Below are 26,163 nucleotides of genomic sequence, written 5' to 3' on the forward strand. Positions count from 1 at the left end.
ACGTAGATCACATTTTCTAGTCAAGTACGGCAAAATGTTCTCAACAAACAAATCTGTACAACCATCTTAAGGCATTTCAAAGAGACATGGTAAAATCTGCCCACCTGTACATCTCATCATAATGTAATCTCCACTGCAAACTAATTTCAAGAAGCTAATAATCATTAGCTTTTCAAAAGTTGATTATACGGTATGCTAAAATTTAGGAGTAAAATGATGTCTGTAATCACACAAAGTATGATTCATTCTGATTCATTAAAATAAGTGCCTCACTGTATAGATGGGACATTGAGACATAGACTTTTTTCTTTTTGACAGGGTCTTAAAGACTGTCCTTGAACTCAGAGTCTTCTGAATCAGTCTCCTAACTTTTTATCTTTTTCTAATACACTAAATCCCCAAAATAATGATGTGGGGAATAAGGCAGACAGAGAAGCCAGCTATGACTGTAGGTAGAAGTAAAAACACCTATGGGTTATAATGAATTCAAATTTCACATGAATTGGTATATTTAACTCATCTGACCATGTCACAACTCCTAGTTGTTAACCTCTTGCACACCCTTATAGCATGGACTAGACAAATATCGTTTAACTACCTGCCTTCTCTGACCACATAAAGATTAGCCAATGCTTATACATATAATATACATGTATATACACATACATGTATATACACATATATATGCATGTACATATACATATATACATAAAATATCCTGCATGTTGAAATATATGCAATTAGAAGGTCCAATTAGAACACTTTGGTACCCTTTTCAGAAAAAAAGTTTCAAAACTTCTGAAGGCAAACATAAGCATATGGCATTTTATTTTGTACCAATTAAGTAAATAATGTATAACCACCACTTTTGACCAGCATTCTGTCTGCAAGTAATGTATCTTTCCCCATCAGCTACCATTCCAGTTCTACAGGGTATTTGCCAGTGAGGCAAGCTGTACAATGACCAGACTTTTCAAAATATTCCAGACCATTTCCATTTTCTTGAATTTTAATGTCATGCCTTTTTACTTTCTGTTTTGTAAATTTGATCTTCTCTTGTACAGATGAAACCAGTCCTTCTACTGACAGATATACAACACTGTTTGCTCCTGCAGGGACAAAGAGGGAGAAATAAAAGGCTGAGAGACTATCTTTAAAAGGAGCAAATAGGGACTGGGAATATGGCCTAGTGGTAAAGTGCTCACTTCATATACATGAAGCCCTGGGTTTGATTCCTCAGCACCACATATTTATACATATATGTGTATGTATATATATACACACACACATATATATGTATATATATGTATATATACATATATATACATATACATATATATATATATGGAAAAAGCTGGAAGTGGGACTGTGGCTCAAGTGGTAGAGTGATAGCTTTGAGCAAAAAGAAGCCAGGGACAATAATCAAGCCCTGAGTTGAAGCCCCAGGACTGGCGAAAAACAAAAAGGAGCAAATACTTTGACATAGGATAATTTATGTCAGCAAAGAAATTCCCTTTAGCCTTTCTTTAAAAAAAAAAAATGCCAGGAATGTGGCTTGGTGATAAGAGTGGTAGAGTGCTTGACTAGCATGCATGAAGCCAGAATTGGAGTTGTGGTTCAAGTGGTGGAGTGCTAGCCTTGAGCAAAAAGAAGCTCAGCACAAAAAAAAAAAAAAAAAAGGATTTAATTGTACAGGTTTGTAATAGCAGTAGGCTGAAGCAGCAAGATAAAAAGTTCTAAGTGAGCCAGAGCCAGAGTTCTAAGTAAGCAGAGCACTTACCGAGTAGTATGTATAAATACTCTGAATTTAATCTCTACGGCCAAAGAGGAGGAAAGAAAAAAAAAGAATAAGGCTTAAGAGTCTTTAGTTTTAAACAATTTAATGGGAATATGGGGTATAAAATGATTAAAATAGCACAGGACGCTTCAAGTCTAGAAGGACTTAGGAATAATTTTCTTGACTGAGAAAAAAGTTTTGGGGATGACAGAAGTACGGCTGAAGATCCAACCCAGGATCTATGATTCTAAGATTTCATTCAGAAAGATATGGCCTCAAACTTAGGGTCATGGTCAATTTTGATGTTATTATGATAGTACAGAAAATAAATGAAACAGCTTTTGGGCCATGAGTGAATGTCCACAGTATGAAATAAGCTATCAGAATGATACTCAAATTATTTAAATGGCAAAACTTAAGCATGATCAGAAGAATTATACAAGCCAAAAGTAACCTGCTCATAATTACTAAAGCACAATAAATAAACGGGTTTGAATTCAGGGCCTCATGGTCTATCTACCTTGGCATATGGCTGGTGGAACTAAACAATCTAAGCCACACCTCTACTTCTGGCATGTTGCTGGATAATTGGAGGTTAAGAGTCTACAGACTTTTCTGGGTGAGCTGGCATTGAACTGAGTAGCTAAAAACAATTATTGTTAAGTAATTTATAATTAATGTGATTTTGAATGTAAAATTTGTTTTTATTTGTTCCTAGATGGTCATGGAGCTTAAATCTAGGGCCTGAGTGTTGTACCTGAGCTTTTCTTGCTCAAGGCTAGCACTTGAGCCACAGCTCCATTTCTAGCTTTCTTTGTGATTAGAGATAAGAGACTCATAAACCTCTCTGCTAGGCGGGCTTCCAATTATGATTCTCAAGTTTCAGCCTCCTTTGTAGCTAGGATTATAAGTGTGAGCCAACAGTGCCCAGCTTGTAAGATGTCTTATTCAGGATAATTTAGTATCCAGACTTCATTTTTATAAATAATCTTTCAACTTTTGGCACAGAATCCATATCCAATCGTTCTATTAGAATCTATGATAAAATTATGTTTTAATGATAGGTTTGCAGCTCCCTCTAACCCTTTCTTCCTACTTGGATTGCACCTTGAAGTAACACAGCATTTACTCTCGTGGTGGTCTGTTGATGCCCACCAGTGCCCCTACAATAGTGTTTCAAAGCTACTGAATACATACACACACACACACACACACACACACACACACACTGTAATTGAACACTAGCTTTGACAAGTTTTAGATTTTCTGTTAACAAGTGTAAAAATTTTTGTGTACATGCTAGTCCTGGGGCTTGAACTCAGAACCTGAACAGAGCACTGTTTCTGAGCTTCTTTTACTCAAGGCTAGTGCTCTACCTTCTGAGCCACAGCTCTTTATCCAGCTTTTTTTGATGGTTAATTGGAGATAAGAGTCTCATGGACTTTCTTGCCCAGGCTGGCTTCAAAAAGCAATCCTCAGATCTCAGTCTTGGCTAAATAGTATTGTAAGTGTGAGCCACCAGCACCTGGCAAAATTGTATACTATTTACCACTATTATTATTATTATTATTGCCAGTCCTGGGGCTTGAACTCAGGGCCTGGGCACTGCCCCTGAGCTTCTTTTTGCTCAATCCCCTGGCTTGTTCTTGCTCAAGGCTAGCACTCTGCCACTTGAGCCACACACAGCGCCACTTCTGGCCGTTTTCTGTATATGTGGTGCTGGGGAATTGAACCCAGGGCTTCATGTATACAAGACAAGCACTCTTGCCACTAGGCCATATCCCCAGCCCTTCTATACAATTTTTTTTTTTTTTTTTTTTTTTGGCCAGTCCTGGGCCTTGGACTCAGGGCCTAAGCACTCCCTGGCTTCTTCCAGCTCAAGGCTAGCACTCTGCCACTTGAGCCACAGCGCCGCTTCTGGCCGTTTTCTGTATATGTGGTGCTGGGGAATCGAACCTAGGGCCTCGCGTATCCGAGGCAGGCACTCTTGCCACTAGGCTATATCCCGAGCCCTTCTATACAATTTTTAATACCTACCTAGGTATTCTGCAAGATGATCAAATTCTGGTTTGTTGGCAATCAGTTCTTCTTTCGTAGGAATGTTTATTCCCATGAAGCATGGATATCTAATTGGTGGTGAAGCTACTCGAATGTGTACCTTAGAAAGAAATTAAAACACTCAGAAAATTTACATAAGACTTTTCATTCATAATGCAACATAAAATTCACAGACAATACAGTAACAACATATACATAGTATAAACTATGGAACTTGTTTTACTAATACAAGACATTTTTATTTTCTTGTACCACCTATTAATAAAGTTTTCTTCTTTTAGATCTAATTTAATGACTCTACATTCCCTAGGGCTGCTTTCATGTTCTTTTTTTTTTTTTTTACATTTATCATCTTTATTTGTGTTTTTAAAAAAATTTTTATCGTCAAACTGATGTACAGAGAGGTTACAGTTTCATATGTTAGGCACTGGATACATTTCTTGTACTGTTTGTTACCTCCTCCCTCATTCCCCCCCCCCTTCCCCCTTTCCCTCTCCTCCATGAGTTGTTCAGTTGATTTACCAGTTTTGCAAGTATTGCTTTTGTAGTCATTTGTCTTTTTATCCTGTGTCTTCTCGATTTTGTTATTCCCTTTCACTTTCCTAGTTCTAATACCAGTATACACGGTTTCCAATGTACTCAGGTAAGATACAGTGATAGTGCAGGTACAACCACAGGAAGGGGATACAAGAGGATCATCAACAATAGAAACTATGGTTTCACATGGCATGCTGAAAGTAATTACAATTCCATAACATGGAGTTCATTTCACTTAGCATCATCCTATGTGTTCATAAGGGTATAAGCTACTGGGCTCTTGTGATCCTCTGCTGTGACTAGCCTAAACCTGTGCTAATTATCCCCAATGAGGGAGACCATAGAATCCATGTTTCTTTGGGTCTGGCTCACTTCACTTAATATAATTTTTTCCAAGTCCTTCCATTTCCTTACGAATAGGGCAATATCATTCTTTCTGATAGAGGCATAAAATTCCATTGTGTATATGTACCACATTTTCCTGATCCATTCGTCTACTGAGGGGCATCTGGGTTGGTTCCATATTTTAGCTATGACAAATTGTGCTGCGATTAACATTGTTGTGCTGGTGGCTTTAGTGTGTTCTTGTTTGTGGTCTTCTGGGTAGATGCCCAAAAGTAGGGCTGCTGGGTCATAGGGTAGCTCTATGTCTAGCCTTGGTTTTGTTTTGTTTTGTTTTTTGTTGTTGTTGCCAGTCCTGGGGCATGGACTCAGGGCCTGAGCACTGTCCCTGGCTTCTTTTTGCTCAAGGCTAGCACTCTGCCACTTGAGCCACACACAGCGCCACTTCTGGCCATTTTCTGTATATGTGGTGCTGGGGAATTGAACCCAGGGCTTCATGTATACAAGACAAGCACTCTTGCCACTAGGCCGTATCCCCAGCTCCACACCTTTGTTTTTACTACATAACTGTCACATAACTTCAAAGAATGAGATTATCATAATCCGTATCCATCAAAAAGAGTGGCTGAAAAGTTATAATTAATTTAAAAATATTGTAAGTACTATTCTAAATACTATTGTAAGTGAAACTGTGGTTCAAGTGGTAGAGCTCCAGCTTAATCTAAGGGAGAGCACCGGGAAGGAAGGAGGGAAGGAAGGAAGGAAGGAAGGAAAGATGGAAGGAAGGAAGGAGAAAAAGAAGGGGAGGGAAGAAGAGAGGAAAGGAGGAAGGGAATATTTCATTCAAGGCTGGCATTCTACCTACTACCACTTTTGTCATACCTCTACTTCCTGCTATTTGCTGGTTAACTGAAGGAGTCTCTCAAAAATCAGCAAGACATAATTTCAAAAATGAAATGAAAACAAAAGAGGCTTAGTTCAAGTGACAGAATGTTTGCAGTAAGAAGCACAAAGCAAGCTGGGCACCAGTAGCTCATGCCTACAGTCCTAGCTACTCGGGAGGCTGAGATCTGAGGATCATGGTTTGAAGCCAGCCCAGACAGAAAGGTCCCATTGAAACTCTTATCTCCAATTAACCCACTCAAAAACTGGAAGTGGCACTGTGGTTCCAATAGTAGAGTGCTGGCCCTGAGCACAAAGAGACTCAGGGACAGTGCCCAGGCCCTGAGTTCATTCCCCACAACTGACCAAAAAAAGGTCACCAGTTATATTGGTTTACTAGTTCCTAAAAAAACAGTGGCCTTTTAAAACCAGGAATTGCTCGTTCTCTAGTTATGGAAGTCCCAGAACACACCTTCTAAAATAAGGCTGATTGGAAATCTGTGCTTTGTTTTTGTTGGTCATGGGGCTTGAACTAAGGGCTTAGGCACTGTCCCTGAGCTTTTTTCACTCAAAGCTAGTGCTCTACCACTTTGAGCCACAAGATCACTTCCAGTTTTCTGGTGGTTATCTGGAGATAAGAGTCTCACAGACTTTTGTGCCTTTTGTGCCCAGGCTGACTTCAAACCATGATCCTTAGATCTCAGCCTCCTGAGTAGCTAGGATTATAGACATGTGCCACCAGCTGACTTTACTTGATAGTTAATTTTTAAAAAGAATAATAATATATACCTTTGGAAAAATAAAATTCCTTGTAATATAAATGTTTCTTAGAAAACTATGAAAAGATAACACAATAAATATTAATAAACCAATATAACACTGCAGCAAAAGTAATAATGATTCTATTACCAGGACAACTGAAGATATATCTGGCCATTACACAGCAATACTTATGGAAAGTTCTCTGCATTGGTCCTTTTCTCTTAAAAATGAGATGTGCTTTTATTTTAAGAAAGCCTAACACATAACAAGTCTACACTTAGGAAGTTGGTTGATTCAAGAATACTGATTTGTGCCACAAAATAATTTTTTACCAAAAACAAGAAAGGTTTACAAATGTTTCTGTTCATGATCCTTAAAATAGAATTTTTTTTCCCAAAATGTTTAGAGTATAATTAACCAAATAACCAAATACAAGGGTCCTCAATTTCCTTCCAGTTATAGCTTTCTTGTAAAAAGTAAGATATACATGCAATGAAGTCAAAACAAGAGTTGAACTTCAGGGGCTGGGGATATGGCCTAGTGGCAAGAGTGCTTGCCTCGTATACATGAGGCCCTGGGTTCGATTCCCCAGCACCACATATACAGAAAATGGCCAGAAGGGGCGCTGTGGCTCAAGTGGCAGAGTGCTAGCCTTGAGCAAGAAGAAGCCAGGGACAGTGCTCAGGCCCTGAGTCCAAGCCCCAGGACTGGCAAAAAAAAAAAAAAAAAAGAGTTGAACTTCAGACCTGACTGGAGAAAATTCAGCTGACATTTTTAAAAACAAAATTTCATGTTCTAAATTTCCATGAACTCATTCAGCAACCCTCTGAACCTTTACAGAACTGAAGATAGTTACTAGGCTTACTTCTAAATGAGGAAATGTGGCTAGTTTAATATATTTGGACCACTAAGCCTTTTTCCTTATCAGCAGCAGGGTAGTTTGTTTTATTACTCCCGTGTTCAGAAGAGAAGTACTTACCTCTTTGGCACCAGATTCTTTGAGTAATTTTATTATGGGTGAGATGGTATTGCCTCTTACAATTGAGTCATCTATAAGAACAATCCTTTTGTCTTTAAAGTTGTCTGATAATACTCCAAATTTTTTTGCCACACCAAGTTGTCTCAGTCTCATGTTTGGCTGAATGAAGGTTCTTCCCACATACCGGTTTTTACACAGCACCTCCACATATGGAAGTCCACACTTGCAAAAAAGAAATGAAAATGGACAATAAGCAGCCATGTTTGGAATACTATAGGCTCCCATTTTCTTCTCTAGCTTCTGTTGCCATTTTAATTTGTGAAACTTCAAATTTTGATGTAATTCTAATTTTCCCCCTACCATTTAAATCTACATATATGGAAGTGGGGGGAAAGATTCTTTTTAGATTTTGCATGTTTCCATCTACAATGGACATCATGGGGATGGGAGGCAAATCTAAACATGAATTTCATTTGTGACTGGTTGATTCCTTGTACACGTGGCCTCAAAATAATTTATGCAACACTTTTAATTTGTGACATTGGATTGGTGCTCAAAACTTTTGGATTCTGGGGCTGGGGATATGGCCTAGTGGCAAGAGAGCTTGCCTCGTATACATGAGGTCCTGGGTTCGATTCCCCAGCACCGCATATACAGAAAACGGCCAGAAGTGGCGATGTGGCTCAAGTGGCAGAGTGCTAGCCTTGAGCAAAAAGGAAGCTAGGTACAGTGCTCAGGCCCTGAGTCCAAGGCCCAGGACTGGCCAAAAAAACAAAACAAACAAACAAAAAAAAAAACTTTTGGATTCTGGAGCACTTTGGATTTTGGATTAAGTATGCTCAATTTTTATCACTACTAAATTTGTTATATACTCATGATGATATTAAAAAAAAAGAGTAGACCAAAATATACTAGTGTTTAGGAGACATTTTTTGTGGTCTTCAGAAGACTGCCATTGAATGAAAAGGCCAATAAGTAATTCTTGCAAAGAAAATATACCCCAAGCCTTCTTTTCTCCTTATAATAAGCTAATGAGTTTCTCTTTATGGGCCAAGAATGCTTACTCTACTAGGAGAATACTTTATTGCATATAAATTATAAGACAATACCTTTGCTGCATAACCAAGAGCAGCAGGTGTAGCAGATTCTGGGACAGTGCTAACCATGTCTGCATCCACAGGAGCTTCAATGGCCAACTGCTGACCACAGCGGTATCTGACTGTATAAACCATTTGTTCTGGTGTGTTGGGAAAAGGAAACAGATTATTTCTACTTGGCATGCTATTGCTATTCTAAAAGCTAAAGCTAGAATTCTAAATAATGAGCCTAAAAAGAAAATATATAAAACAAAGTGCAAATACACAAACTAGGGATCAATTGACAGAAGGGAGTGATATGATCAAAGCACAATTGTTATGGTATATCTAAAACCTGACCTGAATGCAGTCCTAAAACCAATCCTTATTCCTACAAGAAAATCAGATCTAAGAGTTGAAAGGAAAGAAAATAGGGACCTTCTTATTTGCAGAATAAGTAATATATGTACAACATATAATTATGTGCCTCCCAAGTCATGTTGAGCCTGTGAGCCAGGAACTAACTGCCATGTTTCAGTGAGACAAATGAGAGGTTTACATTGACAGTCAAAGAAAAGTTTTCTTACCTTCAAAGATGCTATCTGGTCTTGCAAAATAAACATATTCAAATATACAAAAAGCCACTGGGTTTCCTTCAGATCTTGGTATAATGTCAAGAGTACGGACATTATGTCTGGATATTTCCACAATTTCCCCAGGCAAGACCTCCCGGTAATATCTTGAAAACAATGTTGAGACAAAGCAATTCTAATAAATCAATATTTAAAGAGGCTAATAGCTCCAATTATAAAACACAGAGTCTCTGTTGCACAAAGAGTGGATTCATTTAAGTCTAAGATGGATCATAACTGTAATCCTAGCTACACAGTAGGTGTAGATATGAGCATCCCATTTCCAACAGCCCAGGCAGGAAAATCTGTGAGACTCTTATCTCCAATTAACCACCAAAGAACCAGAAGTGTTGCTGTGGCCAAAGTGGTAGAGCACTAGCCTTGAGCAAAAGAGCTCAAGGACAGTACCCAGGATTCTGAGTTCAAGCCCCATGACAGACAAAAAAGAGAGAGAGAGAAAAAGGGAGTGATATGATCAAAGCACTATATATGCTCGCATATAGTCACAAATAAACCTATTTTGTAAAATGACCAAAAATGCCTTCAGTAGTAAGTTCTTTGTACTTTTCTGTTATCTTTAAGTTCTATCTTAAAAATAGTCTACTTTTCTTTAATTTTTGAAAAAGTAAATGATAAGGCGGATGAAACAGAAGGGAGTAAACCCAGATCAAGATGAATTGTATTTATATACTGCTTTGTTAAATGACATCTCTCTTGTACAACTAAATAAGATAATAAAAAAGAAAAATAAATAAATAGTAAAGAGAATTTTTACCCTAGTTTAAAGTTTATTTTGTGCTAAGAAAGTTCTTCCTTTCTAAAATCTTTTGTTATTTTGAAAGAAAGATGACACTTTGATCAGAAGGTATTACTGGACTATTTCAGTCGTACAACTGCAGAGCACAATGAACAATGCATTTACAAGTATTTATTTATTTATTTATTTATTTATTTATTTATTTATTTATTTATTTATGCCAGTCCTGGGGCTTGGACTCAAGGCCTGAGCACTGTTCCTGGCTTCTTTTTTCTCAAGGCTAGCACTCTGCCACTTGAGCCACAGCGCCACCTCTGGCCACTTTCTATATATGTGGTGCTGGGGAATTGAACCCAGGGCTTCATGTATACGAGTCAAGCACTCTTGCCACTAAGCCATATTCCCAGCCCCTAGAAGTATTTTCTTACAAACACCAGAGAAAATAATTTTGTGTAAATATCAAAAGAGGGCCAGGTATACTTGCTTATTCCTATAATCCCAGCTACTTGGGAAGAAGAGATAAATGAATTGCAGTCTGAGGGCAGCATGAATAAATAGTGGGATTCTACCTCAAAAGTCAGATAAGGTGATGCATGTCTGTAATTCTAGTCATTTAAGTGGCATAGGTAAGAAGACTGTGGCACAAGGTATTTCCTTAAAAATAAAGTAAAAATAGTATGGGGTAGAGCACCTGCCTATCAAGCATTAAATCATGCGCTCACCAATACCACTTTTAGAAAATCCTTTTATTAAAAAAAAATCTTATTTTTTCTTGTCTTTCTTCAGTGTTCTTTAAAAAAATGTTGAGACAACTTTCCCTAGTCAAGTAATGCTTCCAACCCAGCCTCCTGAGTAACTGTGACAATGAGTTTGTCATCTAGTACGAAAACACCTGTTTTGCTGTTGCTCTTGCTATACATATAGCCCAGAGAATGGCCTCGACCTCAGGATCCTCCTTCCACAATGATCTAAGTATTGGGATTATAAGTATGAGCCACCATGTTTGGCTAAAAAATTTCATAACAATGTAGAAAATAACTTATTGAAGTGACACTTACCTTGCACCAATAGATAAAAAGCTGCAAGATTCTGAGGACACCACCCATCCTTCAGTTTCTGATGTTTTCTTTCCTGTAAATGACAGGACAAAGAGACAATTTCAATGCAACAGTTAAACATTAAATAAACTTAAAAACGCATGGCTACATGGGAGGTGGAGGTCCAAGATCTTGGTTCAAGACAGCCTAATGTTAGCATAAAATCCTGTCGGTAAAACAACCCAAAAATAAAAGTACTGGAGGTATGGCTCAAAAGGTCCCTTACTGGGCTAATTTGAAGTTCTAATCCCTAGTACAAAAAAAAAACAAAACAAACATATCCTCATTTGAGTCAAGTCAAATATAACATAAATAATCCAAGAGTCTTTTCTAGCATTATGATCTCATGGCTTGAATAAGACATGACTTGAGGGCTGGGGATATGGCCTAGTGGCAAGAGTGCTTGCCTCGTATACATGAAGCCCTGGGTTCGATTCCCCAGCACCACATATATAGAAAACGGACAGAAGTGGCGCTGTGACTCAAGTGGTAGAGTGCTAGCCTTGAGCAAAGAGAAGCCAGGGACAGTGCTCAGGTCCTGAGTCCAAGGCCCAGGACTAGCAAAAAAAAAAAAAAAAAAAGACATGGCTTGATAAGGCAAGCTTGACTAATTAAAAAAGAAAACCACTAAAGCAGTTATCTAAAGTTATCTACTAAATTTATTAAGAGACATCCTCACATGTAGTCAGAGAAATGTACTGTGTATGTGTGTGTAAGAGAGACAGCGTGTGGGGGTTGGGAGGGAATAGTGGGCATCATACTCTCCCTTGGCTTTTTTGCTTAAGGATAGTGATCTATCAATTGAGCCATGCCTCTCCTTCTGGCTTTTTGGTGGTTAATTGGAGATAAAGAGTCTCACAGGAGCTAGTAATGTGGCTTAGTGGTAGAGTGCTTGCCTTGCATGCAAGAAGCCTTGGGTTTGATTCGTCAGCACCACATAAACAGAAAAGGCCAGAAGGGGCTCTGGGGGCTCAAGGCTCAAGTAATAGAAGGTTCACCTTGAGCAAAAAAAGCTCAGAGACAGTGCCCCAGGCTCTGCATTCAAGCTCCAAGACTGGCAAATAAATAAATAAATGAATTAATGTCTTACACAATACAGGTTGGCTTCAAACCTTAATCTTCAAATCAAAGCCTACAGAGTGGATAGAATTACAGGTATAAGCCACCAGCACCCAGCTAAAGAAATGTTCTTTTAAAATTAAGAATGCCAATTTCTTTCTTTTCTTTGCATCTCCCCTCACTCATAAGTTATGTTATACTTAAAGAGTTCAGTAATGAAACAATGACTTTGAACAGCATTATGAAAATTATATCCCCCAAAAGGAAAGAAAATCACTTTCCTTCTGAAGTTTATTTACCTTTATCATTTATATCAGAGACTGGAATAAGACGGCCAATGCAGAGAGGACGATTTCCATAAGGATCCCGTACTGCATAAATAACATCTCTGTGCATTATAATCAGGGAGTACGCTGTGGGTGCTTCCTTCATTAAATTTTTAATCCTGGAATTAAATAACCGAATGAGTCACATTGGCTATAAATATTCACAAGGCAAAGCTTTTCCTACCAGAGCAGCTAGTACAAATGGTTTGACAATTACCTTGCTACCCAGTCTGGGGTGTCATCTCGCTCCTGAGGAGGGGTATACGCCAGTAACTGGGTTATCATTTCACTATCAGAGCTTGTTGATAGACCAATGCCATGACGCAGAAGCTATACAAAAGAGAGATGCCATCAGCAAGGGGCTCCCCATCTTCCCCTCACTCAACAGTAGCTTGTCCTGTCAGTTGAATTTTTAAAACAACATATAGAAATAAATGGATTTGTGAATAAATATGAATAGTTCAAGGCTAAAAACAAGTGTTTTAGATATAAAAAGGTATTTTTGTTTTATCAATTTCATTTTTTCTTTTTTTTTTTGGCCAGTCCTGGGGCTTGGACTCTGGGCCTGAGCACTGTCCCTGGCTTCTTTTTGCTCAAGGCTAGCATTCTGCCACTTGAGCCACAGCGCCACTTCTGGCCATTTTCTGTATACGTGGTGCTGGGGAATCGAACCCAGGGCCTCATGTATATGAGGCAGGCACTCTTGCCACTAGGCCATATCCCCAGCCCCTATCAATTTCATTTTTTAAACTGAGCTCCTCTGCAATGGACTAGGGAGTTTGTGTACTTCTCCAGAGCAAATATAGGCAACCACATTACACACTTGTACTAAAACTAAGGGAAATCAGATAGATATCATTAAATACTACAAGTAATAAGCCCAAATAATATATATATATATATATATATATATATATATATATATATATATATATATATACTATACACAAGACCTCAAGAGTTGAACTACTGAAGGACTAAGTTTAGAACTAGCATATAGAACTGAAAGGGAGGATGGGGGTTAAATTGTGGGCCTTTTTCTACCCTTAAAAATCCTGACCACAGGCTGGGAATGTGGCTTAGTGGTAGAGTGCTTGCCTAGCATGCACTAAGCCCTGTGTTTCACTCCTCAGTACCACATAAACAAAAAAAGCCAGAAGTGGCACTGTGGCTCAAGTGGTAGAGTGCTAGCCTTAAGCAAAAAAGCTCAGCAACAGTGCCCACACCCTGAGTTCAAGCCCCAGGACTAGCAAAAAAAAAAAAAAAAAAAAATCCTGACCGGCAAATAGGACACATTTCCCTTAGAGTGGCACACTATAGTGCTAACTCAAAATTACTTTGTTGGTAGCAGTGATGGTGGCTTCCTATCATCTGTTATTATTGACAAGTGTCAAGAATCAAATACATTAACAAGGTTTGAAGATGTGGTAACACTGGTTCAGTGTACTCAATTGGTAATCAGGAAGCTCTGAACAGGACCAGCACCACAGACAAGCCCAGAATGACTTCAGTGAACACTATAGAACATATTCAGTGGAAAGCTAAATGTGCAGAGCATCTGAGGAAAAGGTATGTTTTCAATTGAACTCTTGGATATTATCTTTAAATGGCGAACTTATAGTAATTAATTTACTTCATAGTTCTTCTACTATTGTGATTGCCTGCATTATTTAAATCAATTATCCTTTTTTCATTTGTGGGAAGAAGACACTCTGTATTATAGCCATAATAATGAAGAGCATACCATGAAACGGAGACTCCCCCTAAGGGTGTCTGACCAGATGATTATTCATATTATGTATGTTAATTTCATCACAGATCTTTGTTGTGACCATGGTTTAATGTTTTGTGCGCTCTCTCTCTCACGAGTCTGTGTGTATGTGTGTGTGCATATGCACACATGCGCGTGCACACCAGTACTGGCACTTGAACTGAAGTTCCTGAACTCTTGCTTAGTTTCCTGGCTCACAGTAAGAACTCCATTACTTGAGACATGACCCCAGTCCAATCATTTTGCTAACTAATTGGAAATGGAATCTCACTTTTCTGCTTTGGCTGGTTTTGGACCTCAGTTCTCCAGGCTTCAGCCTCCTGAGTAGCTAGGAGTACAAGTGTGAGCCACCTGTATCTAGCTTATTTTTATCTTTTAATAAAGGAATGAGCCATTAGGCTACTTGACTGAAAGCTGCCAGACACTTCCCAAGACCAGCCAATACATCAACTGCCCAAGAAGAGCTGAACAATTGCCTGGGAATGGGCAGGTTTAGAAGGCAGCTTGGGAGCTGCTACAGTTTTCTCCATGGCCCCAATCCCCATTTCAGGCCTCTGAGAGACTCTGCAGTGACTCCTGAAAGTCTATGGGAAAAGGAGCAATTGCAACTTGAGCTCATGCCATTTTCAGAAAAAGTCTAGGAGTAGTCCATCAAGCAGTTACTTCTACAGGAATTACTTAAGCTGTCACCAACAAAAATGAAACTGTTTTCAAACTCTTCAGCATTTGGGGGAGACTTATTTCAGCCACTGACACCTAAAGAAGATTTTTGATCAGATGTGAGTAATACAAAAGAGACTTGTTGTGGTAGAAAGGAATCACTGCCCCAGACCTGTGGAACTGGGCTCTTATGTGACCCCAATTCCAAGCCGAACTGAATTTTAGGATGCCTACTTGGTATCCTCTAGAAAACTGGTGGTGTGAGATGCTTCCCTTCCCCCATTTAATCCATCTGCTGGGTTTAGTTTAAATGTGGGAAACATTTTCTTTCTCCTTCCTCACACAATCTCTGAACACAGGAACAAAGTTATAAGGGCAGTAAATAGCTCCAATAGACGCAAATTTCTCTGCTCCTAATAGCAATAATTAATCAATTCCAAATCTCAATTTGAACACACCATACTTCAAGATCAACTCGAGTGAGTTTATTAGAATCTAGAATTACAAGTCATCCTGTGGTATTCATTGCAGTTAGGTAAACGTTGACAATAATTAGAACACGCTCTTTGCTAAGACTAAGACGTTCAACTTCTTTTTATTGATTGATCTGCAGTTAGGTAAACGTTGACAATAATTAGAACATGCTCTTTGCTAAGACTAAGACGTTCAACTTCTTTTTATTGATTGATCTGATCATGAAAAAAAAAACATTAAAAAAACTTACCTTTTTCCTTAATTGAGCAGCATTTACCAATTCACCATTATGTGCCACGGCTATTTTCCCATGCAGTGTTTCAACAACAAAGGGCTGACAATTTTCTAATTCACACTTTCCTGTAGTGGCATATCTTGTATGTCCAATTCCAAGATTTGAAACATACAATTTCTTTAAGTTGTCTTCAGTAAAAACATGATTTACAAGGCCCATTCCCTTGAGAATTAGAAATCAAAGTGCATCTTAGAAAACAGAGTTATGAAATGAAACCCTTTTGTACAACTAAAGATAATAAATAAGAAAAAAACAAAACAGAGCTAATACGGCTGGTAACAAAAGCCTTTCTGCTCAGGCAATCTGAGTTAGACATGACAGTTCACTTTCTCTATGCTTCAGAATTCTAATAATAAAGAATCCAGGCAAGGAAAGGGGGAAGAGAAAAATGAGGGCACAGGGGTGGGAAATGAAAAACATAATTTAAGACTTACAGATATTTATTTAAAAAATGCATTGACAGGGCTGGGAATATGGCCTAGTGGCAAGAGCGCTTGCCTCGTATACATGAAGACCTGGGTTCGATTCCCCAGCACCACACATATAGAAAACGGCCAGAAGTGGCGCTGTGGCTCAAGTGGCAGAGTGCTAGCCTTGAGCAAAAGGAAGCCAGGGACAGTGCTCAGGCCCTGAGTTCAAGGCCCAGGACTGGCAAAAAAAAAAAAATGCATTGACAGTCATATAAAATTAAAATACAGTAGTAGAGTCAGAATGTTTATAATGTTGAAGTACTTAGTTTTTTTGGTTAAATAAAAATAAGACAGAATCTCACTATGACTCCAGCTGGCCTGGATGTTACTATCCTCCTGCCTCTTCTTTCTCAGTGCTGGGATTACAGGCACTTACCACCATCACACCTATCCCCTACTTTATGACATTTTTTTATTAACACATGTAAGAATATACGTACTTAGCAATAAAAGTTGTCAAATAAATACTAAAATGTGAATTAAAACATCAAAACATCTTCAAGTACTTAAATGACCTGGAAGTTGGAAGTGGACAATCCAAATACTACTAATTCAAATGGCAAATTAATCATATCTAGTGAATGTCATCTTTACCATCAAATTTTCCAACATTCACATCCAATACTGGTGGCTCATGCCTCCAATTCTAGTTACCCAGGAGGCTGAGGATTGAGGTTCAAAGCCAACCCAAACAGACAAATCCAAAAGAAATTCATCTCCAAAATACCAGCAAAAAACTCAAAGTGGAGCAGTGGTTTAAGTGGCAGAGGAACAGCATTGAGTGAAAAAATCTAAGGGAAAGCTTGAGGTCTTGAGTTCAAGTCCTAGTTATGTATGACACACAAAAAAATAGACAAAATTGTTTTCAATATTCAAATTTACCTTATGTACTTTGAATGATGGCACTGAACTCCCATCACTGGTCACAATTCCAGCACTCTCCTGACCCCTGTGAATATACAAAAACACCAATTGTTTTTTGCTTTGGGTTTTTGTTTTGTTTTGTTTTGTTTTGCCAGTCCTAGGCCTTGGACTCAGGGCCTGAGCACTATCCCTGGCTTCTTTTTGCTCATGGCTAGCACTCTGCCACTTGAGCCACAGTGCCACTTCTGGCCGTTTTCTATACATGTGGTGATGAGGAATCGAACCCAGGGTTTCATGTATACGACACTCTACCACTAGGCCATATTCCCAGCTCCCCAAAACACCAATTATTAAGTGTGCCCAATTGATCAGTTTCTTCAGCACTTTATCATGCATACCTTCCTCTGCCGGGATTACATGTATCAGTACTGCTGGTGCGGATGGTGGTGATGACACTAGTGCTTGTAACAAGAATTCTAATACCAGTTACTGCCATAAGATCTTCTTTACATTAAAAAAATATGTACCTTGCCTTCAGAACAAGTGCCATGACTATCATTCCTATTTCACGTATAATAACACTAGGAAAAGAAACCAAAGTAAGTTTCCCAGTACCACACAAAGTGGCACTACCAGAATTATAACACAGGTAATCCATCTCCAGAATTTGTGCTTCAGCAGATGAGGCTGTGAGACTTGAGGCTAAGTGTGGCCATGTTTCTCCAGTATTATCCCAAAGAGTAGGGAGATCAAGTTGATATGGCAAAGAAATTCAACCCAAATTTTCTCCAACAAATACTTTTTTTTCTCCTTTTAAGTCTAAAGAAAGAATAAGTGCTGCTTCTACAGAGCCTTCACTGACAAGGCAGGTACCCTTTCCCATGTCTGTACATAATTTCCTGCATTAATAATTTTAGGTGATGATAGGAAAAAAACCAGGAGCTAGACCACAGGTAACAATAATGCTCAGTCTAGTCTGCACCAAGAGGTACACACAAAGGTTTAAATTGTTGTTGTTGGTGTTTGTTTTTGCTTTGGGTCTTTTTTCCTTCTGGTGGGAGAGGCAAAGGCAGGGGGCAGAAAGGGAGGAAGAGGGGCTGGGATATGGCTTAGTGGCAAGAGTGCTTGCCTCGTATACATGAAGCCTTCGGTTCGGTTCCCCAGCACCACATATATAAAAATGGCCAGAAGTGGCCCTGTGGCTCAAGTGGCAGAGTGCTAGCCTTGAGCAAAAAGGAAGCCAGGGACAGTGCTCAGGCCCTGAGTTCAAGCCCCAGGACTGGCAAAAAAAAAAAAAAAGGAGGAAAGGATCAATGGTAGGAAGGGTAACAAATACAATAATGCTATTTTGTATTCCCGTGCAGAAATTACCTGTGTAACTTGTGGGCAGGGATAGGAGGTGGAAGCTAGGAGAAAGTAAAGGGGTGACATTGTCCAAAAGAAGAAAGGTACCTGATTTATGAAGTGGTAGCCCCTCTATACAACACATTAATAAAAACATTTTTAAATTAAAATACACGCACAAAATCTTCTCCCATGTGTATGTACACTAATAATTGCTAAAATACTGATTTACTTGTAAAAAAAAGAATGTTTTCCAAAATTACAGATTATAATTATTTTGATAGTTTACTAGTGATAAAAATGGCATTATCTTTGTATTCATAAACTGCTTTGTTAAATGGCAACTCCTTTGTACAGATACTTAAGTATATTAGCAATATACAGAGCTAAAAATGATTTTTACTGAATTCCCAATGCATAATGCTAAGCTAAAAATTCATATGTATTATTATTCTCTATGAGACTAAATAGTGACTTGGAATTTATTTAGTGACATGATGTGGTCTTTAAGTTGGTCAGTGCTAGAAAACTAGGTGACTTATGTTAAGAGAAAAATGAAAGCATTAGCTATAGATCTCAAAAGCATAATGTAAAACATAGCTCTTAACATCAGCTCTAAACCTTAAAAAAAATTCTGCCAACAATTTCCAAACAATTTCAGAAAATCAACGACCACAGCAATTATGTAAGAAAGCAAATACACACACCAAAAAGCACTATCTCTCCCTTTTTCCTCATCAGTACAATTTTTCCTTAAAGCTGAAAATAACAAGATCAGCAATTATGTAGATTCAGGCTTCTTTAATCACAAAGCCTGTTTATTTGGCAGTTTCTCAAGTTACTCCCACAGGAAGCTTGAACCAGTTAAACTAGATCTTTTCAGGCTCTCAGGAGCTTATTGACAACCAGCTGTCTGGTTTCCTAGGAAACAAAACTGTTGGCTAGAAATAGTGAATCATTTCCAGGTCACTTTCAACATGGAGAATGGAGCAGGGAAGCATTGGACTGAGGAGGAGGTTCAAGCTTTATTAAGTGTCTGGGCAGAAAGAAATATACGAAAACAACTTTATGGAACACTGAGAAATAAAGGAATATTTATTTACATTGCTAAAAGACTGCAATCATTAGGAGTACACAGAGACTGGAAACAGTGCCGGGCAAAGTACAAAAACCTCAAATATGAATACAGAACAGTTAAACATGCCTACAACTCTGGAGACAGCTCTAAGACTATGAAGTTCTACCATGATTTGGATGCAATCTTGGGGCATGGACCTTCCACACAATTAACAGATGGCCAGGCAGCAAGTGGGTGCCGGTTCCTGGCAATGCAGAGCCCAAGCACAACCCCAGACACCACTGAAGGTAAAAAAAGAAAAAGTATTCATTGTTTTTGTCTGTTTTTCTTTCGTTTTACAATGTTACTGTAACAAAAGAGTTCTGGACTTCAACTTCAATTTTTTTGCACAAGGTAAGAATTTTTTAAAAGATGGTAAATGCCTCTTTGTATATTTATAAAATATGGAACAAAGCACATTTTAAAATGGTATTATCTGTGCGTTATTTATGTTTCAGGTGGTTTGAAAGATGGGTTGAGTTAAAAAAAATCTTAGGTTAAGAGTGGTAAAAGGGGGGAAAATACCTAAAACACTGCTAAATTGCTATTTTCCCATAATCCCAAACAAGACAAAATCTTCTCTATTTAAATATCCCCAATTTTCTAAATTTATAAATAAAAGTAAGGATCCTAGGAATTAGATTGCCCCAGGAAATTCGATATTGGGAATAAAAATGAGACCACCCACAAGAAAGACCCCCTTTTTGTTCTAAAGATAAAAAAGACCCCCTTTTTGTTCTAGGAGAAATTATATCTCCATTTGTGTATTTCTCTACTTTCAACTTTTGTATGTAAGTTATAGCACATTCTGTGGCAAAGTGGAGACAGATTAACAATTTCTCATCAGTTCTGGCCCAAACTATAAACTCATTTTTCCCTATCTTTGTATAGTATGTTGTTTTAACATGGGTGAGCACTAGTGCTCACAGCAAGGAGGTGGGCAGTGGTGGCTAGGGACACTGCTAAGATAACAGTCTTTTGATACTGGTTAGGTAAGTCTTTTGGATGTGATGCTTCCAGAGTTCCTCTCCTGGCTCGCTAGCCCCTGCAGTACTTCACAAACCTAAGTGGGGAAAATAGAAAATTGAAATTTTGAAATCTACCAGCTCAAAGTATGTTAACCTGGTAGACTCTTACCAGCTGGGCTGTGCAACCAAGATCTCATTCTTCTTCCACAAATACAATTTGGATTTCACTGTTTATAGGCCTGGTAAATTCATATTACCGTATAACTTTTTTTTTTTTTTTGCCAGTCCTGGGCCTTGGACTCAGGGCCTGAGCACCTTCCCTGGCTTCTTCCCGTTCAAGGCTAGCACTCTGCCACCTGAGCCACAGAGCCCCTTCTGGCCGTTTTCCATATGCACTCTTGCCACTAGGCCATATTCCTAGCCCACCATATAGCTTTGTTATACACTCTATCTGAGGAACTAAAATTCATGAGGGGGTTTTCTACTTTGTCATGGCTGGGTTAACAGACATGTGTCAACTGCACCTGGACTATGAGTGCAATGGATGCTGGACACAAAGTGTGATCCTTTGACTTCCACACCCTGTACACCCTTACAAGATGTGATTTTTAAGAGCAGAGCTGTTCAAGTACCATTGTCTGTACCATGTACAAAGCACATACGCAATCCAGTGATGTGAAGTCTCAAAAAGGAGGGAATCACAAGAGAAAACTACATGAAGAATATATAATAAAAGTACCAAATGCAATGAAGCTTAAGAGGATAAACAATACAGCTGAATTAACGTTGGATTAGCTGAACTTTATGATTACAGCTCAAAGATAAAACATTTTGTTAAAAAACAAACTACTCTACTTAAAATACCTTCTAACAGGGGCTGGGAATATAGCCTAGTGGCAAGAGCGCTTGTCTCGTATACATGAAGCCCTAGGTTCAATTCCCCAGCACCACATATATGGAAAATGGCCAAAACCCCTTAGCTTCACTCATAAGCAGAAGGGCCTGTATCAGCAATTTAACCACGTATGTGTCTTCCAAACCCCCATTCTAAAATCAAACCCTCTCTTTCCCACTCAAAATCAGTCTTCCTATAAACTGCCATCTTGGTAATGCTGTATTTCAAATCATGCATACAGAAATGTTTTGAAAGGCTGGGTGCTGGTGGCTCATGCTTGTAATCCTAGCAACTCAGGAGGCTGAGATCTGAGGATCACAGGTTAAAGCCAGCCTGGGCAGGAAATTCTGCGAGACTCTTATCTCCAATTAACCACCAGAAAACTGGTGCTGGCGCTGTGGCTCAAAGTGGTAGAGTGCCAACTTTGAGCTGAAGAGCTCAGGGACAGCACAGCACCCAGGCCCAGAGTTCAAGCTCCAAGACTGACAAGACAAAAAAAAAAAATAATAATGTTTTGAGATTACCACCCAGGGGTGGTAATCTGGTACTGGTCCCGAGGCTTGAACTCTGGGTCTCAGCACTGTCCCTGAGCCTTTGTTCTAAAGACTAGTGCTGTACTATTTGAGCCACAGTATCACTTTTGGCTTTTTCTGAGTAGTTTATTGGAGATAAGGGTGTCATGGACTTTGCTGCCTGGCTGCCCAGGCTTCAAATGATCCTCAGATCTCAACCTCCTGAGTAGCTAGGATTATAGATTCTTATTACTACCATCCAGAATTTCATCATCTCTCACACAGATTGTTAATATACTCCTTAACTATCTAAGTTTCTGCTTCTTCCCACATTATCTTTCCCAATGCTACCCAAACAAAATATGGTAACAAATGTTTTCATGAGTATAATTCAACTCAAGATATTATTATTATCAATATTAGTCATTTAAGTTTCATTTTCTTAAACTTTTTATTATTAAAAAATTTTTGAACTCAGGACCTGAGTGCTATCCCTTTACATTTTTCATTCAAGGTTAGCACTCTATCACTTGAGTCACAGCTCCACTTCTGGCTTTTGAGGGGTTAACTGCACATAAGAGATTCACAGACGTTCCTAACTATGCTGGCTTGGAACTGTAATCCTCAGATCTCAGCCTCCTGAGTTGCAAGATTACAGGAGTGAGCCACTGGTGCCCAGCTTCCTTTTAGTTCTTTAATGCTGGTACTGGAGCTTAATTCATGACGTGGGTGCTGTATCTTAACTTTTTTCATTCAAGGCTACCACCTGAGCCACAACTCCACTTCTGGCTTTTAGGAGATTAATTGGAGATAAGAGGTTCATAGTCTTTCCTGCCCAGACTGGCTTGGAAATGCAATCCTATGATCTCAGCTTCCTGAGATTACAGGCATAATCAGCTTCCTTTTTACTTATTTCTAAAATTCTGTTCTTCTTCCAGGCAAAAAAAGGTCAGTTGCATTAGAAGATAAGGAAGATACCTTGGGAAATTCTTTACTTTTGTTTTCTCACATCAGGCCACTGGCACTAGGTACAGTATAATGGGTCAAAATTATAATACAGTTGATCTAATGTCAAATTACAAAGACTCTGACTCAGAAAGAAGAGTGGGGAAAGGGACCAAAATGACTAAAAATAATTTTTACTAAAGCCAGTCACTGCCATGACAATGAACAGATGCAAGTTTTGTACTCATCAGTTTAAGGAAAAACCTAGGTTACAACTTGTTATTCTGTCTTCTAAGGTTAAATTCACTTTCTGTGATAATACTATGCCCCATCATTTATCATGTCTGATGTATGCAATCCATGTTTCTTTCTCTCTCTTCCCAAGCTGATACAGGAATCTCAACATCACTAATGGAACCCCCTAACAATTCAACTTTTATTCCAACGGTAGCAAATGAAGGAGGAAAACACTGGACCGTGCCTGAAGTCAGGGCTCTACTAGGGATCTGGTCAGATAAAAACATACAACAACAACTAGAGGGAACAGTAAGAAATAAAAGGATATTCGAACAAATTGCGGCCAAGTTGCAGAAAATTGGAATAGATAGAGACTGGAAACAGTGCAGAACCAAGTATAAAAACCTAAAACATGAATACAAGACTGTAAGAAGAGCTCAAGACCTAGGTATGACTAGGAGTATGAAATATTTTACTGAGTTAGATACTATTCTGGGACACAACAAAACAGAGAAATCACAAGAACGAGATTGTCAAGATGCAGAAGAGTCCATACAATGTGCTGATATAGAAATGGAGGCTCAGTCAGGTAGGAAGATGAAGAAGAGTATCTTTTTTTTTGCAAGGGGAGGGAGGTGGCAGAATTGGGGTTGGGACTCAGGATTCACTTGCTAGGCATTTGCTCTGCCACTTGAGCCATACTCCCCAGCCTTTTTGTGCTGTAGTTTAGGTCTCCTTTAGTTTGGATAGTGTCTCCTGCTTTTTTCTGGAGATGTCCTCTATCTGCAATCCTTCTATTTACATCACCGGAGCTGCGCAAGTGTACATTACCATGTCCAAGTACAAGAAAATTGTGTGTGTGTGTGTGTGTGTGTGTGTGTGTGTGTGTGTGTGTATGTTTGGAGTATGTCAGTATTGAGGCTTGAACTCAGGGCTTTGGCACTGTCCCTTAGCTTTATTTGCTCAAGGCTGGTGCCCTATCACTTGAGCCATGATTCCACTTCTAGTTTTCTGACGATTAAATGGAGATAAGAATCACACAGTACTTTCTTTCTGTGTTGCCTTTGAACTGTGATCCTCACATCTTAGGCTCCCGAGTAGCTAGGATTACAGGTGTGAGCTAACAGCTTTTAGTGAGAAAAATCCAAGTTTTAAATGAAAGCCTCTTTGGAACCTTGAAGCACTCTAGACTTATGTCTAAAGTGTGAAGACTGGGGAAGATGGACTTGATCATTGACAGTGTGATCACCACTGTTCTTCAGACTTTATTACCTGTCTAGAAGACGGGGAAGGGGGTGGGGGAATTGACAGAAAGTGAGACAAAAATGGGACAACAGCAATAAGAGAAGTCTCAAAACATTTCACTAAGAAAAATACAAGTATGTTACAAAGTTATACTTGACTCTATTCAAATTAACAGGTAAGACATCTGAGACAAAGTAGCCCAACAGCATTGAGAGATTTGATGTCCACACTGTTACTGTGGCACATATCAGTTATGTCTGAAGACCTATTGATTTGTGAATGCCCAATACCTAATAGTGACCTAAGGCAAAATGATTCTTAAAGGTACGGAATTTCAGCTACAGAAAAACCATCACATTTAGTGTCAGGTACATGCTAAAAGAAAACAGTACTTCCGACTTTAAAACAACTCTAAAAGGAAATTTAAAAAGCAAACCATTATATATATCTCCTTATGTCATAGTCACTGCTGGAGAGGTTACTGAAGATGACTTGGTCAGAAATAAATCTGAAGACACAGGAGTTTCACATGTAAAACAAATCTCTGATTCAAGTAAGTAATCTGCTTTTTAAAAAATGTGTATTGACTGAGTTATTATGCATCGCAAAAAACTTGAGGACCCCAATTCTCAACATGTAACCTCAGGTCACAAACAAATCAGGTTAGATGAGGTCATGAGAAGGGGACCTTCCAGATTATTTTCACATACACTCACTCTCACACAAAGTATTAGGCCCCAGCATCAAAATTCTGGAGTCAGGGTTCAGCAATCAGTTTTAACAAATCCTCTAGGTGATTCAGATACACATTAAGTTTGAGAGCCATTGCCTCATGGTATTCTGAAGGGTACTCAATTTTCACCTGATGCTTTGTCTCCGCTCCTCAAAGTAAAGTAGGAAAGAGGGAAATCTGAAATTCATGTAAAAGTTGAGCTCTCAAAAAGACTTTATGTAAAGTATCCAACAGCCTTGAAAAGTATATAAAGAAAACACCTACATAATCAAATTTAGCAAGCTTCTTTCTTTGACTTATCAGCTAGGACAGATTCTACTGGTCTTAGGTTTCACAGAGTATTCTAGCAACAACTTTGCTACAAAGAATTAAAAATTCTGATTACATAGCAGGAGGCAGTGCCTGAAGCCTATAATCTTAGTGCTTGAAGGTGGTGATCAAGACAACATGGCTGGGGGAAAAAACAAAACACAAAACAGTTTGAATTTCCCCCCTAACCAATAGCTGAGAGAAGTGGCCTCATGCCTAGCCAGCTACATAGGAAAGAACAAATAAAAGGATCACTATCTAGGCGGGCATAAAGCAAAACTCTATGTAACCAATGTAAAAAGAAGCTGGTAGAGTAGCCCAAAGTAGAATGCTTGCCTAGCAAATCCCAGTACAAACCCTTTACCCTCCCCCAGCCCACTATACTGTTTAATAAAATGACAAGCATGACCACCATACACATCCAATAAATAAATAAATAAATAAATAAATAAATAAAGGATTATACTGTTAATTACAAAGAACAAAGTAAAAGTATAAAGATTACCTAGTATGCTGGAGGTGCTGGACTGATCCCCAGCATTAAAAAAAAAGGAGGGCGGGGCGGACAATAGTATCCCAAAGATCTCAGCCTATTAGTACTCAGAAAAACTCAAGGTAATTTTTAATATATAAAGATTTAAGTCATATCTAAACTTAAGTTCTTTTCACTGACAAGTTTTACAGGATGACTCAAAACATATCTAGAAATTATCAATGAAGTATGATAGTTTAAACATTTACATGGAAATGAAAGCAAAGATATAAACCTACAAAGATCTAATCAATTAAAATATGAAAAAATTTAAGTAAGCAAAAATTTTAGGCATACCAGGTATTATACCTATTAACTCATAAATAAGCGCCATTCAACTGTTGGTAACACTGGAATGTTCACATTACATAAATGAGCCTTACCTATACCAATGTTTATTTTCAGAGGAAAAAAATCTATATCAAATGTTCTTTTTTTACAAAACCCCAAAGTTATGAGTACTTTCATGTAAAACTAGACATTGTCATTCTGATTTTATATATTTTGC

General features: G+C 38.5%; 2 protein-coding genes across 2 annotated transcripts in view; one reads left to right on the forward strand and one right to left on the reverse strand.

Annotated features, from left to right (window-relative positions):
• Positions 1-377: 377 nt before the first annotated feature.
• Ppat (phosphoribosyl pyrophosphate amidotransferase) overlaps positions 378-26,163 on the reverse strand; it is a 40,165-nt gene continuing 14,379 nt past the window's right edge. The window contains exons 2-11 of the mRNA XM_048364731.1: positions 16,837-16,903; positions 15,440-15,646; positions 12,502-12,614; positions 12,258-12,403; positions 10,861-10,933; positions 9,001-9,152; positions 8,447-8,574; positions 7,338-7,559; positions 3,815-3,935; positions 378-1,109 (exon numbers count right to left, since the gene is read on the reverse strand). Of these exons, the coding sequence (XP_048220688.1) occupies positions 913-1,109; positions 3,815-3,935; positions 7,338-7,559; positions 8,447-8,574; positions 9,001-9,152; positions 10,861-10,933; positions 12,258-12,403; positions 12,502-12,614; positions 15,440-15,646; positions 16,837-16,903 (1,426 nt within the window). The 3' untranslated portion in view covers positions 378-912. The remainder of the gene's footprint in view (positions 1,110-3,814; positions 3,936-7,337; positions 7,560-8,446; positions 8,575-9,000; positions 9,153-10,860; positions 10,934-12,257; positions 12,404-12,501; positions 12,615-15,439; positions 15,647-16,836; positions 16,904-26,163) is intronic.
• The window catches only part of Paics (phosphoribosylaminoimidazole carboxylase and phosphoribosylaminoimidazolesuccinocarboxamide synthase), a 57,946-nt gene continuing 50,778 nt past the window's right edge, over positions 18,996-26,163 (forward strand). Inside the window, exons 1-4 of the mRNA XM_048364735.1 lie at positions 18,996-19,527; positions 22,593-22,682; positions 22,985-23,425; positions 24,545-24,634. Coding sequence (XP_048220692.1) covers positions 19,140-19,527; positions 22,593-22,682; positions 22,985-23,425; positions 24,545-24,634 — 1,009 coding nt within the window. The 5' untranslated portion in view covers positions 18,996-19,139. The remainder of the gene's footprint in view (positions 19,528-22,592; positions 22,683-22,984; positions 23,426-24,544; positions 24,635-26,163) is intronic.

This window comes from Perognathus longimembris, chromosome 16, assembly GCF_023159225.1.
Source record: "Perognathus longimembris pacificus isolate PPM17 chromosome 16, ASM2315922v1, whole genome shotgun sequence".
Lineage (NCBI taxonomy): Eukaryota > Metazoa > Chordata > Mammalia > Rodentia > Heteromyidae > Perognathus > Perognathus longimembris.